Raw genomic sequence first — 20303 nt, forward strand, 5'->3', positions numbered from 1 at the left:
ATTTTGGTATGATGAAATGTATGAAAATAAAAATTATAAGGAAAATATATGAAAAATAAACTAAGGAAAATTTATAATGTTGCATACAATATGTAAAATGGTTTTATATAGAGTTTAGAAATTTTTTAATACTATTTCTTATCTGAGTAAGGCAAAGTAGATTGGAAACTGTACTTGTAATATATGGAGACTCAGACCATTTTTTTATTTTCTCCCCAACTAAAATCCTTTCAGAATAATAATGACATTAAGAAAACAAGAAACAATAGAATAGTCTCTAGAGAAAGAATTATGAAAAGAATGAAGAAAAATAGACACAAGTAGTACTTCACAAAATGACTAGGAAAGAGAGGAAGCTTCTTCCTGCAGGGAACCTGATGCGGGACTCGATCCCAGGACCCCGGGATCACAATCTGAGCCAAAGACAGATGCTCAACCGCAGAGCCACCCAGGTGCCCCTAGCATTAACTATTTAGAAGAAACAAATAAAGACTTGTGATTTAAAAGAAAATAATTTCCTAAAAGAAAGTACAGTAATCTATATTTAAGTATCTATGTAATAGTGCTCCTCTCATATTTTTTTTTTTTAAATTGAAGTATAATTGACATGTAACATTATATTGGTTTCAGGTATTGGTTCAGGTACAACATAATGATTTGATATTTGTATATATTGCATGATGATTCCTACTATGTGTCTAGTTCACATCTTTCCCATACATAGTTGCAAAAGGTATTTTTTTTTTTTCCTATTGTGTTAATTGATGACTTTTAAGATCGCACTTAGTGATTGTCACATGAATACTACAGTGTTAGTAACTATAGTCACCATGCTGTGGATTACATCCCCATGACTTATTTATAAGTTTGTACCTTTTGTTCCCTTTACCCATCTTGCCTGCCCGCCCCCTGGCTTTGGCAGCCAGTAATCTGATCTCTGTATCCATGAGCTTGTGTGTGTGTGTGTGTGTGTGTGTGTGTGTTTTAAATTTTACACATAAGTGATAACATGCAGTATTTGTCTTTGACTTATTTCAGAACGTGAGCAAGGGGAGTAGGCAGAGGGAAAGGGATAAGCAGACTCCCAGTTGAGTGCAAAGCCCCATGTAGGTCTCCATCTCAGGATCCCTGAGATTATGTCCTGAGCCAAAGTCAGACACTTAATGGATTGAGCCACCTAGGCGCCCCATAAAAATCTCTTAAAAACAAGACATGCATATAAAAGGTTTTAATAGATGAGGAACGTAGAAGTCTAAATGTTTATTTTTCTATAGTACCTGAGGGAAATATTAATTTACTTATTTATATTAGCTACTAATTATGTTTGGCTGTGGCTGTAAGAACATAATTTATCTTTCCTTCATAAGGAAGAAATCCATAGGTAAGCTGAACAGGGCTGATACGGTGTTTCTTTGGTCATCAGAGACCCAGTCTTTTTTGTTTTTTTACAGTGTCATTCCTGACATAACTTTCATCCTTAAATTTGTCTCATGGTCCACATGGCTCATATTTCAGTCATCATGTTTGTGTTGTAGGTGGAAAGCAGGAGGAAGGGAAAATTGTAAAAAGTACACATACCACTTATCTCTTGCCTTTTTAAGGAGCCTTCTTAAATGTGCATGCCAACTAACCTCTTCTAATTACATTTTCTTACCTAGAGTGTAGTCATATCACACATCTATTTGCAAAGGAAGGAGGAAATACATTTTCTAAAAGCTAAGTATCTTGCCTCCTAAATATGATTAGGGTTCTGTTATTAGGACCCCTAATAGTGGGTAGGAAAAATTATAAGCAACTCCCACTTTCAGTTTCTTCCATAGTCCTGTAACCAAATAAACGAAATATTGGGGAAAATTTGGTTGTGAGATATATTTTCCTTAATGATGGATGTTAAATTCCCCCTTTTTAAAGGGAAATGTTTTGAAAGTAGTCTTTCTAAAGAAACTTATGCTTTTATACTAAAAGGTTGGTACATTTGGATTAGTAGTAATTTTCTAGATTTCACAGAAATAGTATCACTTAATTGGTTTTGTGAGCTGCCTGAGGAAGAAATGTTGAGAAGTTTCTGAAAATTCTTACTCTTGTAATTTAATGTCTGTCTTTGCTGCCAGTTTCACTGACAATTTTCAGTGGGGGAGTTACAGTGCCCAGAGATTACAAGAATTAATGTTGTTAAAATGTCCACACTACCCAAAGTGATCTGCAGATTCAATGTAATACCTATCAAAATTTCAATGACATTTTTTACAGAAATGGAAAAAATTCTAAAATCTGTCCAGAACAACAAAAGACCCCAAATAGCCAAAACAGTCCTGAAAACATGGCTGGAGTCCTCACACTTCCTGATTTCAGACTACATTACAAAGCTATAGTAATCAAAACAATTTTGTACTGGCATAAAACAGACACATAGAGCAGTAGAACGGAATTGAGAGCCCAGAAATAAACCCATGCATATATGGTCAATTAATTTTTCATAAAGGAGCCAAGTATATACTAACCGGAATAGAATAATCTCTTCAATTAATGGTACTGGGGAAGCCAGACAGCCACAAGTAAAAGAATGAAACTGGACTTTCATCTTTACTATATACAAAAATCAACTCAAAATGGATTAAAGCTTTAAATTTAAGATTCTGAAACCATAAACTCTCAGAAGAAAAACATTAGGGGGTAAGCTTTTTCCCATCAGTCTTTGCCATGATTTTTTTGGATTTGACTTTAAAAGCAGAAGTAGCAGAAGCTAAAATAAACAAGTGGAACTCCATCAAACTAAAAGGCTTCTACATAGCAATGGAAATCATCAGCAAAATGAAAAAGCATCCAATGGAATGGGAGAAAATATTTGCAAACCAGAAATCTAATAAAGAGTTAATATCCAAAATAAATAACGAATTCAGAGAACTCAATAGCAAAAACAAGTCTGACTTAAAAATGGGCAGAGGAGGTGAATACACATTTTTTCCAAAGACATACAAATGGCAAATAAGCACATGAAGAGATGCTCAACATCACTAATCACAAAAATGCAAATGAAAACCACAATGAGATATCTCCTTATACTTGTTAGAATGGCTATCATCAGAATGACAAGAAGTCAGCAAGTGTTCGTAAGGAGAAAAGGGGAATCTTTGTACACTGCTGATGAGATTGTAAAGTGTGGCAGCTACTGTGGAAAATATTCTGCAGGTTCCTGAAGAAGGTAAAAACAGAACTGCTGGGATCCTTGGGTGGCGCAGCGGTTTGGCGCCTGCCTTTGGCCCAGGGCGCGATCCTGGAGACCTGGGATCGAATCCCACGTCGGGCTCCCGGTGCATGGAGCCTGCTTCTCCCTCTGCCTGTGTCTCTGCCTCTCTCTCTCTCTCTGTGTGTGTGTGACTATCATAAATTAAAAAAAAAAAAAAAAAAACACGATTAAAAAAAAAAAAAACAGAACTGCTATATGATTCAGCAAATCCCACTTCTGGGTATATATCCAAAAGAAATGAAAATGGGATCTTGAAGAGATAGAGGCACCTTGCATTATCCAAGGTAGCCAAAATATGGAAACCACCTAAATGTCTGATGGATAGATAAAAGTGTGGTTAATATGTACAGTGGAGGCTCAGCGGATTAGCCCCTGCCTTTGGCCCAGGGTGTGATCCTGGAGTCCAGGGATCGAGTCCCACATCAGGCTGTCTGTATGGAGCCTGCTTCTCCCTCTGCCTCTCTCTCTCTCTCTGTGTCTCTCATGAATAAATAAATAAAATATTAAAAAAATATGTACAGTGGAATATTAGTCTTGAGAAAGAGTGAAATCTTGCCCTGAAATCCATGAGAACATGAATGAACATTGAGGGCATTATATTAATTGAAATGAGTCAGATAGAGAAAGACAAATACTATATGGTATTGCTTATATATGGAATCTAAAAAAGCTGGCTCACAGAAACCGAGACTAGCGTGGAGGTTACAGGGGCTGGGACATGGGGGAAATGGGAAGATGTTGGTCAGAGATTATAATCTTCCAGGTATAAGAATAATGTACAGAATGGTGATTACAGTTACTACTGTATTATATATTTGAAAATTGCTAAGGGAGTCGATCTTACATGTTCTCACCATGAAAATGAAATGATAGTTATGGAAGTGTTAGCTAATGCTTCCATGGCAATTGTTTTGCAGTAAATAAGTGTATCAAATTGACATTAGACAGCTTAAACTTATGCAATGCTACATGATAATTGTACCTCAGTAAAGCTGGAAAAAAATGAAAAGTCATAGTTAAGGATAGCAAGGTCAGGGGTGAGGGAGATAGGGAGGGACAGAACAGACTTTAAAAGGCATAAGCCAATATGAAAGACCGTACAAAATAGATGCAAAGAGAAAGAGAACAAAAGAGTGATGAAAAATGTTTAAAAACACAAGGTAAGAATGGAAGGAGGAAGGAGAGGAAGGAATGAAAGAAGGAAAGAGGAAAGGAGAGATAAAGAGATGAAGAAAGGATGGAAAGAAAGGAAGAGGAAAGAAAAGCGGGCAGGATACAGGGAGGTTAAGAATAAAGAAAAGGATAGTGAATGAATTGGACTAAGAAAAGATACAGAAAAAAGCGATCAGAGAAGAAAAAGGAAATGACCAAGATAGAAAGTAGGAAAAAAGAAAGAAGTTTTAAAGTTATGAGCCTGTAGGAAAGAGTAAAATACAAAAGAAATGAGATAAAGAATGTGGGAGTGAGAGATAGAAGGGTTTGAAAGGAGGAGCTTATAAGAAAATAAAGTATAATTATAGACAATAAGGGGAGAAATCTTAAATAGAATTCAGTTAAAATACTCTAGGGTAAAGGCGTACCTGGATGGCTCAGTGGTTGAGCATCTGCCTTTGGCTCAGGGCATGATCTTGGGGTCCTGCAATTGAGTCCTGCATCAGATTCCCTGCAGGGAGCCTGCTTCTCCCTCTGCGTGTGTGTCTGCCTCTCTCTCTGTGTCTCTCATGAATAAAGAAAATCTTAAAAAAAAAAAAAAAACTACACTAAGATAAGATTGATGAATGGTGACAGCTAGCTAGGAAGGTAAATAGGTGTGTAGGGAGGTATATAAAACATAAACAGATGCAAAAAAAAATAGATCCATAGATAGATGACAGATGAATAGAAACAGATTGATCGATAGATAGAAATGATTTTAAAAAGGATTATCCAGGAAAATTCCAGTAAATTAAAGGTAGAAACAGAATTAGAAAGGGAAGGAAGAAATGTAAAATATTTTTAGAAGTAGCAGTGAAATAGAGTAACCAGACGGGCAAGCATGCAAACAGGCACAGAGGAGAACTAGAAATACAGAATAGGAGCAAGAAAAAGACATGGAGAAATGGAATAAGGGAAGGAAAGAATGAACAAAGGAAGAGGGAATATGAAAGAAATGAAGACAAGATGTTTAAAATGGATCATTTGATTGTAAGAAAAAGTAAAAAAGCATTGCTAGTGTGGGAACTTTAAGATGCCTTGTTAAGTATTTGAATGCTTATTGTAAAATGCTTTTCAAACTTCAGTGTTGAATGATATGAATCACCTGGGGTTTTGTTTTGTTTTTTGATAAGCCAAAAATTTTGATTCAATACATGTAGGGTACAGCCTGATATTCTGTATCTCCATCGGGCTCTGATGTGATCCCGAGGGTCATCATAGGCGGAGAACTAGATTTTGAGTACCAAGGTGGGGTACCAGGAAATAATGCAGGGGAAGACTACTAAGAAATGTGTTTCTTTTTCTTTCTTTCTTTTTTTTTAAAAAAAGACTTTATTTATTCATGAGAGACGCAGAGAGAGAGAGAGAGAGAGAGAGAGAGGGAGGAAGAGACACAGGCAGAGAGAGAAGCTAGCTCCATGCAGGGAGCCCAATGTGGGATTCAATTCTGAGACCCTAGAATCATGCCCTGGGCCAAAGGCAGATGCTCAACCGCTGAGCCACCCAGGTGTCCCAAGAGATATGTTTCAAACAAGTATTCGTCTTGAGTTTGTACGTAACTGATCCTTGTATTCCTAGTTCAGATGCTTGTTTTCTTGAAGTTGGACCGGATGACCTTCAGGACTTGTTTACACTAGTTTTCTATGTTTATTTGAATTAAAAAAGTCCTTAAAGAAGATTCTTTTAGTTTACTAGGAGAAAAGACCCGTAATTCTGGGTGAATACCTACAAGTTTTGAGAAGTAAAACCTGGAAGAATTTTATTTATTTATTTTTTAAGCCTGAAGAATTTTACAAGAAATACTGTCTTAGACCATTTAAAAGCTCATAATATCTTTGAGAGTCTTTTGATAGTGGCTAGTCTGTTTAGTGGAATGCAGATCTTTTGGGAGAAGAAACCTAGGAATAATTTGGCTTATGGTAGCATTTGGTGTCTTGGTTGATAGTATTGAGCAAGAGAGAAATATGTAATTTTCTAAATTATACTATGCTTAGTTTTGTGCATAGATAAAATAGTCATTGTTGTCATCTTTTTTTTTTTCTTCTTCTTTTGTTTTCTACTTCTTTTTTTTCTGGTGATATCAGCGCTCCCAGTAAGAAATCTCTCAGGAAAAAGTTTATATGCTATGGAAGTTCAATTTCATATTTCCTTTTCCTGATTATAACTGAGATTGTTGGATAATTATTTGGGCCTTTCCAGTTGTAATATGTTTCTTATGCTGATAATATTGTTTCAGGTATTTTAGCTAAGTTTAGTGAAGTGCACTGGAAATAATATTTTTGTAAAATTTTGCATATCATTTTTTGAAAAACATCATGTATTCAAGGAGAGTCATATAGTGTGTAAGTATTGTATTCCTAACGTTATCTTTTTTTGTTTGTTTGTTTCAGTGTCCTTGAATGAGGTTTCATTGCTAGTGGATACCACACACTTAAAGAGGTTTGGGTTATGGAAAAATAAGGATGACGATCACAGTAAAAGGAGTCATGCTATCCTTTTCCTCTGGGTCTCTGCAAATTATCTTCAAGAGATTCAGACCCAACTAGAAAACTTCACGTTAAGTCAGCAGTGTGAGTATGAAATGATATCTAAATTTTGGAATAACCTAAGAAGGTCCTGTAAATAAAGTAGTTTTCTTCTAAAACAATTAAGTAGAATGTAATATCATTGAATTGAAATTAATTTCATTGGATTAAAAGTAATCTTATCCTTTAATATTATGCAAGATAAATTATTTCTTCTACATAATTTCTCCTGATTTCTTACGAGTTCCATGCCCTTGTTTTATAATGAACTATGACAACTAATCAGTGGCAAAGTTAAATAAAATACAGAAGTCTTTACTTCAGCATTTTCTTGAATTTAAAAAAAAAAAACTCAGTTTACTTATATATCATTTCTCTAAGACTGAATTGACTTTTGGGAGAATGCTCCCAAAACTAGTCTATTTATATGTATCTTAAATATCTCCCAACGTTGTTTAGTTTTTAGTTCTTAAGGAGTCTAGTTTAAAATTGGGCAAATCAAATTAGTAAGATTCTTTCTTACTTCTTTGATCTTTCTACCTTGTCCTTTGTACTCCCTTGCATATAAAATGTGGTAAGTGGCAAACCAAATTTTATACCTTTAATATTACAGTAGTCCCTCCCTTATCCATTGAGGATATGTTCCACGACCCCCCATGGATGCCTCAAACCACAAATGGTATTGAACTCTATATATACTATGTTTTTTACCTATACATATGTACCTATGAAGAAATTTAATATGTAAATTAGGTACAGTAAGAGATTAACAATAACTGATAATAATAATTATAACAATATACTCTAAAAAAAGTTACACGAATATGGTCTTTCTCAAAATCTTACTGTACTGTACTCACCCTTATGATGATGTGAGAAGATAAAAAGCTTATGCGATAAGATGAAATTAAGTGAATAATATAGGCATATTGATGTAGTGTTAGCCTACTATTGACCTGATGGTGATAGGCCAGAAGGAAGATCATCTGCTTCTGGACTGTGGTGGTTAACCATGGGTGACCATAACTGTAGAAAATGAAACCATGGATAAAGGAGGACTACTGTAGTTATTTTGCTGTCTTACTCCAAATTAATTGGGAAAATTCATGACTAAATAGAGAAGTTGGGGAAATAAAACTAGCCATTTATAATTATTAGGGGGGAAGTGAGTGTCATTTGAGACCATTGTTGAAACGATTGATAAAATGATTTTGAAGGAAGTGTTTAATTGCTTTTTTAACTGGTAGATTTGATACATAGGGGAGGTTAGAGAAGAATAATTCATTGCTTAGTTATCTTTCATTAATTTATTCGTACATTCATTAACAAACGTTTACTAATACCTACTAAATGCCAGATAGTAGAGATAGAGCAAATAGTACCATTGTAGAGTTTCCATTTTATTGCAGGAAGAGTTTAAAATGTGTGAGTTTTGAATCTAGGTTACTGATGGCCTATTTTGAGATTGAATTTGCCTGCGTTATTAACTAACATACAAAGTACTATTATTAATAATTAAATTATTTTAATTATTATTACCTTGAAAAATAACACTATTGCTAAAAATTGGTTTCTTTTTTCTCTTGTAGCAAAATCCAGTGAATTCATTTTCCTTGAGTTACACAGTCCTATTTCACAAAGAGAAGAATTGAAATTGAAAGATATTATGACAGAAATAAGTACAGCCAGTGGAGAATTAGAGCTTTCTTATCCATTGTCTTGGGTTCAGGCACTTCCTTTATTTCAGAACCTCTCTTCAAAAGAAAGTTCTTTTATTCATTACTATTGTGCTTCGACTTGTTCTTTTCCTGCTGCTGCTGCTGAAGAAATGAAGATGAAATCAATATCTCAGGTTAGCATATGATTAATATAATTGGCAAGGTTTAGTAAGAATTTTTTCACTGAAGATAGAATGATTTCAAAATGCTGTTTTGTCAGAAGGGCATAGGAGCCAACCTGAAAGAACTCCTAATACCAAATCTAGAACAGTTTTATCTTTATTATTATTTTTTTAAGTAAATTTGACACCCAACATGGGGTTTAGACTCATGACCCTGAGATCGAGAGTTGCATGCTCCACCAACTGAGCCAGCCAGGTATCCCAAAGTTAGAACATTAATGATAATATAAATGAAATGAATAAAATAAAATAAAAATTTACTGAAAAATAAAATAAATGCCCATAAATCTTTATTGATACAAATAAATACCTCAATTAATGAATGAAAAATAAATACTGATGGCGGATAATTGACAGTTCTTTCTTAGAAAAGTATTTCAATTAATAAGGGTAAAAGGAATGAGAAAATAAAAAACCACCATAGTCAATGATTGTTGCAGTCAAGGTCCACCAAGAGATACTAAATTTAATAGGTGAAAACGTAAGGAGAAACAGGATATGTGGATAATCTCAAAGTCTCTCAGCCAAATATTTATTAGTTATAAAAAGAAAAGTATAGCTTTACAGTGGAGAAATGTGGCAGACATCACCAGGAATAAGATACTGACGTAATAAACCTGTCACATCACATACTGAGAAGAGGACATCACATACTGAGAAGGGGACATGACTTCTCTGGTATTTTTCCCAGTACTGTATAACCTCAATCCTATCATGAAAAAAATCAGACAAATCCAGTTACTAAACAAGTGACCAGTACTCTTGAAAATATCAAGGTCATCAAAGACAAAGACAGGAATTGTAGGATCCAAATACAGAAAAAAGATATTAGTGGAAACACTAGTGATAGCAGAACAAATCCATAGTGTAGTTTATAATATTATGCCAATGTTATTTTCTTAGTTTTGATAGATTTATTTATTTATTTATTTATCATTATTTATTTATTTATTAGACAACATGTACAAGAAGGAGGAGGAGGAGAGGGAGAGAAAGACTCTCAAGCAGACTCCCCACTGAGCATAGAGCTCAACAAGGGGCTCCCTCTCATGACCCTGAGATTATGACCTGAGCTGAAATCAGGAGTCAGACGCTTAACCGACTGAGCTACCCAGGCGTCCCTGTATAGTGTCTTTTGATCAAAAATATTATTTTGCTTATACAATATCTTTGGAGAAATTCTAAATGTATAGGTGTAACTCATTGATACTGATTTCTTTTAGTCACATTTTCTCTTAAAAGCCTAGGTTTTGACTATCCTTTTGAGGGTTAATGTGTATTTTTATATATCTATAAGGAAACCTTTTTCTTTGACATTTTCTGTCAGCCTTCAAATACAGAAATAGCCAAGCCTACTTACACCTTCCTGCAGAAGCAAAGTAGTGGTTGCTACTCACTTTCTATTACATCTAATCCAGATGAAGAATGGCGAGAAGTCAGGCACACTGGACCTGTTCAAAAGTATGTACTGTGTCATATCCTGTTTGTAATAGGTGGACTCATTAGTAGTTGTCATTCTTGTTGCTGATTTTAAGTAGTTTACCTTTTTCTTTTTAATTGAGGTGTAATTGACACACAATATTATATTAGTTTCAAATGTATAACATGTTGATTTGACAATAGTTTACCTTCTAAATGTTTTTGAGTTTTGCTCTTACACTGATGGTTAGTAATAGAAATAATAATTTTTTGCTTTTGAGAAAGTTAAATTTGTTAAGAAAAGAGCTGGTGCCATTTCATTTAGTATTAGGTCGGTAAGACATAAATGGCAACTAAAATGTCAAATTTAGTAATATTAAAGTATTTGTTGAAAATATTTGTGTAGCAGTGTATGGTTTTTTATTACATATTCCATATCTGAATATATGGTAGGAAAAGTGGGATTACTTAACTAAAGTGTGGCTCAATCTAAGGTACTTTGGAGTTTGTTAGAACTTCTTTTTCATAAGTTGCTACTTTATTCATAGTTCATCTTGTATGTCTTCTCATGGTAGTCAGTCAGAATAGGGAGTCTTTGCCTTTGAGGGTGATTTCTATTACTCTGTGTGATTCCTTTTTTCTGTTTTTTAAAAAACAAATGAAAGAACAGGATAGAAAATAGCCAATGAAATAGTAACTATCATGTTAGCGTTTAAAATTTCATGTTATTTGATTTAGGTGCTAAGATTAAATCAATTGCCTATGACTTAATCTTCTTGAATCATTCTGGCTTAGGAAGTTGTTATTATTATTATTATTATTATTATTATTATTATTATTATTTAGAAGTCCTTATTATTATACATTTATTATTGGCTACATTCAGGCAATGAGGACCATCCTGTCTATTCTAAGATCATAGCTAAAAACTCAAAACCGCTCTTCTGAGATTTAAGAGAAGGTGCCAGAAAAAAGATGCTTAATTAGTGGTTATCTGTTTCCTACTTCTTTCTTCTTATAATTATTTATTTCCTTTATATTCTCTCAAATTTTACATTGTAAAGACTTTGTTATAGGAGACTTGCCTTCTCTGCTCCGTCTTATTTCTTTATTGCTCAGCAGTTGCTGTAGACCAGCCACCAGTAGGAGAATATAGTTTTTGATTGTTGGCCCACCTGAATGCCGTGGAACTAGTCTTGGGAATTCAAACTTAGAGTTGGAAAGTAGAGTGTAGGAAAGTCTTTTATGGTTTATTACATCAGTTTGTTGAAAGTTAAAAATTGTACAGAATAGAGACATCTTTGATATCCACTGATTATGGATATAAGGTATTGATTAGACAAATATGATACTAGCCCACATGGGATTGGAAATGAAAAGAGAATGAGAGTACTGTTAGTACCTTGTGAAAATAAAGAAGGAAAATATAATTGCTTGTATCCTGTCCATTTTTTTTACTCTGTACGTCTTAGTTTTTGAATACATTGCTCTTTTAGTATTCTATATAACAAATCTCTTTGATAATGGAGTTTTCAGTACCTATATGTTTTAACTTTAGTTTTACTTTTAAGGTTGATTGTGTATCCTCCACCACCTACTAAAGGGGGATTGGGAGTGACTAATGAAGATCTGGAGTGCTTAGAAGAAGGAGAGTTTCTTAATGATGTAATCATTGATTTCTACCTGAAGTAAGTACAATGATAAATGATTTTCTCATCTGTGTGTTTTGGTGTGAATCTTAAACTACATGCCCATCACTGAAGTTTTTTTTTAACTCTAGCTAAAAGCTTCCTGCCAAGAATTTAGATTTAAAGATTTTGCCTACAGGGTTTTCTACAGTTGACTACTTCAGTTTCATTCCTTTACTTCCCATAGATACTATATACTTCAGAAGAGTTACTGTTTTTTGTTTGTTTTTAGTTTTTATTTTTGATTTATATTTCTTGGCTATTATATTACTGTGGTGAAGGATGTACTTAAAAAATTACAGATCACTTTGGGAAGGGAAAAGAAGCAAGTCTGTACTTATGTCTGAAAGAGATAGATAGGAAAGTTTTATAAACTTTGACGCAAAGTTTCTAGTCCTTGTCTTACCTGAGCCCTATTGTTTAACTAATAATACTAGTCTTATTCAATCACTCAGGCTCCAAATCTCTCTTTAGCATTTATTCTTCATCTCAGATACTTTACATTTGATCTCTAGAAGCTTGATTTTGGTCTTTTTTTAAAATATCCTCTACTCAAGGCCTCATGTATTATGAGATTTTCCCAGTCTGGTAAGAACGGGCACTATTTTTGCGGCTGGCTACCAATTCCTTCCTGTCTTTTCAGGTAGTTCTCTCCCCAGCCTTTTCCTCATATGTGTGTGGTGACCAGTGTTCTTCTGAATACTTAAGGAGGACTCTCTGCAGATGTCTGGAGTTCTCTTTATCTATAGCTCTTCCCTTTTCTTCCCTTTTCAGTATTCTGATCTGCAAATTCTAGCTGTGTTGGTCTGTATTGAGTAGCATCTCCTCAACTTGCAGTCTGCCCTCTGGGTTACTCCTTCCTGTGCTGCAGCCTGGAAGCTACCAGCACAGTCAGCCAGGGCACTAGTGGAGCTCATCTTTGTTGGTTTCCCATTTTTCAAACATTTTCTTTGTTGCCTGATGTCCATTGTTTTGAAAATTATTGTTTCATATATTTTTTTGTCTGATTTTTTTTTGCTTCCTTTATCCTGGATGGTAAATATAGGCTCTCTTATTTCATCTTGGCTGGAAGCAGATGTCTCCATTACCATTGACTCTTTACCCTCCCTTCCCTCTCTGCATACTTATTTGGCAATTTTAGTAGATTCTATCTCAAATTCATCTAGTTTTCTTCTGTCATCATGATTTTCTAGTATTTCTTAACTGAGTTATTGTTCTTATCTGATTTGCTAGTACTTCTTATCTGAATTATTATTATTATGAGTCTTCTATCCTTTATCTCTGTTTGCCTGTCCATTAGGTATATCACAACCACTGCTATTAAACTACTCTATGAATGCAATTCCTATGAGAAACTTAAAGTAATTTCTTATTATTGGTCAGAATGAGTTCAGACAGTCTGGCATTTGAGAGTCTTGATAATATGACACTACCTTTTTAGCCATCTACGAACAATCCTGTACATATTACATAGTCCAGCAAAATTGAATTATAAACAGTTTAACTAAACAAAGCCCATTCCTACTCACTCTTATGCCTTAGTGCCATATTTTTCTTGATTCCAGTAGACTTTCCTCTTTATCTCAACCTGTTGAAGTTTTATTTCTCTTTCAAGGTTCCTCTCAAGTGGTGCCTTCTTAAAACTTTTCCTGATCTTCTGAACAGATATTATTAACTACCATGACACTTCATTTTCATCTCTTTTATAGTACCTGATTTTACAGTTAGTTAGTGGTATTATGACATTCTCCTAAAGTTTAAGCATCTTATTATATCTTACTCATTTTTATATTCCTGTAATAGTGTCAAATTTATATTTAGTGAGATGAACTGGATTATATTATTAGTTTTTATGTTTTCTTAGAATTAACAAATACAGTTTTATTCCTAGTTTATTTCCAATAGTACTTTTCTATACTTCCTTTTCACTGAATTGCCTGTATCTCTGTCTCACTGACTTCTTTTCAGAGGGGATTTTTTTTTTCAGAGGGGATTTTTAAAAAGACTTTATTTGTTTATTCATGGAGATATATATAGAGAGATAGAGACACAGAAGGAGAAGCAGGGCAGCTTGATGCAGGGGAGCTTGATATGGAACTCGATCCCAGGACCCCTGATTTATGCCCTGAGCCGAAGGCAGATGCTCAACTGCTGAGCCACCCAGGCATCCCTCAGAGTGTATTCTAACTTTATTGTTTAAACTAATTTCTAGGGCAGCCTGGGTGGCTCAGCGGTTTAGCGCCACCTTCATCCCAGGGCGTGATCCTGGAAACCTGGGATCGAGTCCCATGTTGGGCTCCCTGCATGGAGCCTGCTTCTCCCTCTGCCTGTGTGTCTGCCTCTCTCTCTCTCTCTCTCTCTCTCTCTGTGTGTGTGTCTCTCATGAATGAATAAATAAAATCTTTTTTTTTTTAATAAAATCTTTTTTTTAAAGATTTTATTTATTCTTGAGAGGATGTTTATATATCTGTATCTATCTATCTATATATATATATCTCTATATAATCATCATTCAGATCAAAATAATATTTCTAGGACATCAGAAACTTCATTTTTATCTCTTTCCATTTAGCAAAGCCTCTCCATAGCCACATTAAAAAAAATGTCAAGTTGTGTTTGTCTTTTATGCTTTTTAAAACAGAAATTACAAAGTCATTTTTTGAACCTGCGTAAACTACTAAGAATAGTAGAGTTCTTGAATTACGAAGGGTTTAAGCACTAAATGATTGAATTACAAGCTTATGTTGAAGAATTATTTTCATAGAAGTGGACTAAGGATTTGTAGATTAGGCATATCTCATAATAAAGTTTTTCTAGATTTATTTTAGGAGTCTCATTGGTTTCAGTATTTGATTAATTTGTCCTTCTATACTCATCGTTCTGGATTGTAAAGCTATATGGTGGCAGGTACTTTTTTCCCCCTCTTATTTTATATCTTACTGTAAACATGGTGCTTGGTGCATGTTAGGAATTTGATAATACTTGTAATTAAGTAAATGAAAGTATAATGGGCAATTTCTGCTTTAAATAATCTTTTTTTAAAAAATTTATTTATGATAGTCATACAGAGAGAGAGAGAGAGGCAGAGACATAGGCAGAGGGAGAAGCAGGCTCCATGCACCGGGAGCCTGACGTGGGATTCGATCCCGGGTCTCCAGGATCGCGCCCTGGGCCAAAGGCAGGCGCCAAACCGCTGCACCACCCAGGGATCCCTTTTTTTTTTTTTTTTTTTTTTGCTTTAAATAATCTTGATGGAAGGTGACATAAATAAAGAACCAAAAAAACTGAAATCAGAGGAAATTTCAAGATTGCTTTGAATTTAATTGGCCATAAAAATGAAGATTTCCAGAACACACAAGATAATTGGGAGAAGACCAAATAAAATAAAAAAATAACTTACTTTCATGGTGTTGCTATTTTACAGGTATCTTATATTGGAGAAGGCATCAGATGAACTTGTTGAACGAAGTCACATTTTTAGTAGCTTTTTCTATAAATGCTTAACAAGAAAGGAAAATAATTTAACAGAAGATAATCCAAATCTTTCGTAAGTTAATCTTTCAGTATACTTAAGTTTTAAGAGGAAAATATGCTCTTTTGATGCTTCTAAGTGAAAAAACTTCTTACAGTATTTCCTAGAGAGCAGTATTACCACTTGTGCAGGCTTTTTTGCTCTAAGATATACTTCTCACCCTTCCACTATTCTGTTCCCTGTCACAGGAGGATGACTCTTGCAGACTGCATTTCCAAGTACATGTTCTGTGGGGGACACGGAAAGTTGGAGGGCAAGGAAGGAGAGAAAGTCAGGTTATTTCCTCCTTACCCTCTTTGCATTAGGCAGTGATTTTGGCAGTGGCTGTATTTTCTCTGCGGGTCCTGTCTTTCATTGGACAGATCTGTAAGAGTGCGAGCTCCTACTAGAGGTACTACTGCTTCTTCCCCATTGCCCTTTAGTGTAGGGGTATAGTAGTTTCCTTCTATGCTAATCTCTGGTTGCCTTGCTGCTCCCTTTTTTGGCTTTGGACTTTTTCTATCATCACTGTAGCCAGTTCTCTGCATTACATTTTATCTGTCTTAAATATATAGGGTGTCTTTTATTTCCTGGTGAGACTCTCACCAAAATACTACTCTTTAGTTAAACTACTGTAAATTATACAAAATACTATGTTTGCATAATTTACCTTACCATCAGTTAATGAGTAGGGATATATGGAAGGGGAAGATTTATTAAATAAATTTGATAGTTAACTTTTTTTGATGTCTTCCTGTTCTATTTTATGTATATAGAAATTGATAGTACTGTGATTTAATCTTAAATTTTGTTTTAAGATTACTAGTCCATGTCAACTAGAAACTGATGAAATGAAAGCAGGTAGATTCTACTGTGTTTTATATTTTAAAATAATTTTAAAAATTAAAATTAGATATTAGATATTTGATCTTGTATAAAAGTAATACAAAACAGAGATATATAAGTGGCATATTCCAGGGTAAGATAATATATATGATACTATATTTAGATACTATACTTAGTATCTTATACACACACATACACACATTCAGTTGACCCTGGAACCACATGGGTTTGAACTGTGGGGGGGGGTCCACTTACATACAGGATTTTTTTGATAAATACAGTATAAATATTATATATTTGATAAACATATTTTCCTTATGATTTTAATATTTTCTCTAGCTTACTGTGTTATTTTTATAATACATTATAGTATATAACACAATACATTATATATATAACATACAAAATATGTGTTAATTGGCTTCATGTTATTAGTAAGACTTCTGATCAACAGTAGGCCATTATTAGTTAAGGTTTTGGGGAATAGAAGTTACATATATAGGTTTTCAACTCTGTTGGGTGGGGATTGGTTCCACCAATCCCCTTGTTGTTCAAGGGTCAACTGTGTATATGTGTGTATGTGTGTGTGTGTGTGTCTTTCACACATACACAGATACTCCTACTAATGCTTGGCTTGAAGTATATGTAATTAATATTCACACAAAGAATTTCTACAAATCAGTAAAAAAAAAATAAGAAGCCCAGAATCAAAGTGGTAAGGGATATAAACCTAAATGGTAAATAAATCCCCGATAACTGGCTCAAACTACTAGTGTTAAGATATTGCAGACTAAATGATGCACAAACTCATTACTATACATTATCAGATGCTGACGTACTGGCTTCTATCCATATCCCTAAACCCATCTCGTGACATTGTTTCCCCTCACTTATCCTACTTCACTGAGCTCAACCTACCTCTTTCAGTTTTCAAATATGCAAAGGTCTTTCCTATTTTCTGACTGAAATTTCTTCTCTTGGCACTTTTTTGTTTCATAACAAGATCTCTAGTCATTTATTTGTTTGTTTGCCTGTCCTAGAGTTAAGCTTTATGAGGTCATGCACTTCATCTGTCATATTTTCTCCTTTATCCCCAGTACCTTTTGTTCAGTTGCTTGGAACACACTAGGAACTCAAAAGAGAATAATGTATCTTATTGAATGGGCATAACGAAAAAGAACCAGGTGTCTGTCTAAGATTTTCTTTTTTTCTTTTTAAAGATTTTAGTCATTTATTTGAGAGAGGGGGAGGGGAACAAACAAGGGGAGGGGCAGAGGGAGAAGCAGACTCCCAGCTGATTGGGGAGGGCAACACAGGGCTCAATCCCAGGACCTCGAGATCATGACCTGAGCTGAAGTCACATGTTTAACCGACTGAGCCTGGTGCCCCAACTTCTGATTATTTTATAAAGTTAATCTACATAGTGTCTAATTCCTACCACTTTTTTTATAACCATATTCTAGATTCCATCTTCTTCCTAATATTTGTCCCTGTGAGTTTGGTTAGATATTCAAATGAACAGTGATGGGGCAAAGATATCTTTCCTATATTACTTGGTATGTAAATATAAAAGAACTTAATGATTTGTTTTATTCGTGCAAAGAAAGAGAGGTTCTTGAAGGGATTGAGCCAGAAGTCACATACCATCTCTTTTATGTCACTGTTAAATACCATCCTTCCCTAAACTTTCTTTGATATTCAGACTTGATTTGATACCTTCCTTCCTTAATTTTCCTGATAAGATAGAGAAAAGAGTTATTTCTCTTTTCTTTCCTGTCCCAATTCTTTCCTAAGTGTCTCTTTTAAATGCTGTAAAATAATTTCTTTAAATCCCTTATAACACTTACATTTTAGTTATTTATTGTAGTTGTTTTCTGCCCTCATTATTTTGTAAATTCTTTAAAGGCAGTATGGGTGATTTTTATTAATTGTTTAGGAACCTAATAAATACTGAATAAGTAAAATGAAAGATGGATAAATGGTGAATGTATTTAACTTGTCATATAATTTCCTTATATATGAAATGAAAGGAGATGTCATCTTTAAAAAATCTAAGAATATATGCCTCGTTCCTCCTCTTCCATTAAATTTTAACACCACCCTCATCACAGATAAAACATTTAGACCATTCTCTTACAGTTTAATGATAATGTTTTTATCATGTCCAGATGGAACTTAACTGAATAAATAAGAGGATAGCTGTTTATATTCAGTTCCTGAGCTACTTTTGGAATCTATAACACATTTTGTAGACTGCTTTTATTGTATGATGTTGTTTATAAATAGTGATTAGATTTAAGAACATTCAGGAGTTAATGAAAAGAGGTGAATATTATATATCTTAATATGTGTTAAATAGTATATATCTTAAAGGTGATATCAAGGAAACCAAACCTACCATTTTTCAGTGTATCAAAATTACTCTTGAAATCTGTATCTAAAATTTTAATTTTTTATGTGTAAAATACATCTATCTTTCATATTCCCAGAATGGCACAGAGAAGACATAAAAGAGTAAGAACATGGACTCGTCATATAAACATCTTTAACAAAGATTACATTTTTGTGCCTGTAAATGAGTCGTGAGTATTTCAGTTTATTTAAAAACAAAATTAGGGAGTATAGAAAAAAAATTTTGTCTGTTTTTAGATTAATAATCAATAAAAAGTATGGGTATATAAATTCCTGATATTATTTTTAATTTATTCCAAGGAAGTAGCTAAAACTATGAGTTACTTATGTTAGATTTTGGTTTGACAGTATAGTTATATTATAAATATAGTGAAAAAAATAAAATGACAAATGCCCACAAGACTGTAATGACTGAGACATTGAATTTTTCTTTTTTGGATTTAAAAGATTTTATAAATAAAAGATCAAAAGATTTTTGGATGAATCTGAAAACTTTAAGAGAACAAGCTGTTTAAGTACAAAATAAGTGATGCTGTGTGTTTATTTGTTAAAGTAGTTCCTCAATAGGAAACACAAGATTGTGTGATGAAAGTAAATAAATTTGAAATAACTCAAATTTTACACTAAGTAGTCTTACTACTTATTTAATTACTTTTGGAATGTGTATTCCATATTGTGTCAGATGTTATAATGGGCTTCTTCAAAATTGGTATGAACTTTGTCATACCCACATTTTCAGCTGTAGTTTTAGAACATGTTCCTCTGCATTGTTTAGATTTTATGTTATTCTGATTGTATTTCTTTTTCAACAGGTCTCACTGGTATCTTGCAGTCATTTGTTTTCCATGGTTAGAAGAAGCTATATATGAAGATTTTCCACAGGGCTCCCAGGTTCAGCAGTCTCAACATGACAACAAAACAATAGGTGATAAACTTAATGTAGTGTTTTTAATAATGATAACAGTAAATGATTATGGTGAACAATATGCAGTTAAAAGATAGTATAGTTTTTTTTATCATGAAACTTATTAGAAGGAAGAATAAGAAATCTGAAATTTTCATAATAAATCCCAACCTCATGTATAGACAAAATATAATTCTTCAGTTACACTGTTATGTCAAGTTTTATTGTAGCATTTTTTTATAGAGTAATCTTGCTAACATGACTCAGAATTCATATTATGGATCCACAGGCATAGACCCAATTCAGGTCCTTTGCCTCCTTGGTTAAATATACTATTAGATATTTTATTCTTTTTGGTGCAATTGTCAATGTAATTGTTTTTGTAATTTCTCTTTCTACTACCTTTTATTAGTGTAAAGAACCACAACAAATTTCTATTTATTAATTTTGTGTCTTGCAACCTTACTGAATTCATGAGTTTATTGGTCATGAAATCTTTTTCATTTTTTCTTAATCTAAATGAACACAAGTCTTGTTAACACTGGAAACTGGCTAGATAATATCAGGTCTCTTAAAATTCTTCCATGATTTTTCTTAAGTTACAGTCCAAATCTTAAGTAAGCAAATTAGCCTAATTTTTTTTTTGAGGAAAAAAAA

At 33.7% G+C, this 20303-nt stretch overlaps 1 protein-coding gene across 8 annotated transcripts in view; it reads left to right on the forward strand.

The window, feature by feature from the left end:
* The window catches only part of SENP7 (SUMO specific peptidase 7), a 139864-nt gene that overhangs the window by 109492 nt on the left and 10069 nt on the right, over positions 1 to 20303 (forward strand). For all 8 annotated transcript variants that reach the window (XM_077884469.1, XM_077884468.1, XM_077884473.1 and 5 more), the window contains 7 exons: positions 6832 to 7011; positions 8556 to 8818; positions 10194 to 10327; positions 11857 to 11973; positions 15398 to 15520; positions 18820 to 18912; positions 19555 to 19667. In XM_077884469.1, the coding sequence (XP_077740595.1) occupies positions 6832 to 7011; positions 8556 to 8818; positions 10194 to 10327; positions 11857 to 11973; positions 15398 to 15520; positions 18820 to 18912; positions 19555 to 19667 (1023 nt within the window). The remainder of the gene's footprint in view (positions 1 to 6831; positions 7012 to 8555; positions 8819 to 10193; positions 10328 to 11856; positions 11974 to 15397; positions 15521 to 18819; positions 18913 to 19554; positions 19668 to 20303) is intronic.

Source organism: Canis aureus, chromosome 35, assembly GCF_053574225.1.
Source record: "Canis aureus isolate CA01 chromosome 35, VMU_Caureus_v.1.0, whole genome shotgun sequence".
Classification (NCBI taxonomy): Eukaryota; Metazoa; Chordata; class Mammalia; order Carnivora; family Canidae; genus Canis; species Canis aureus.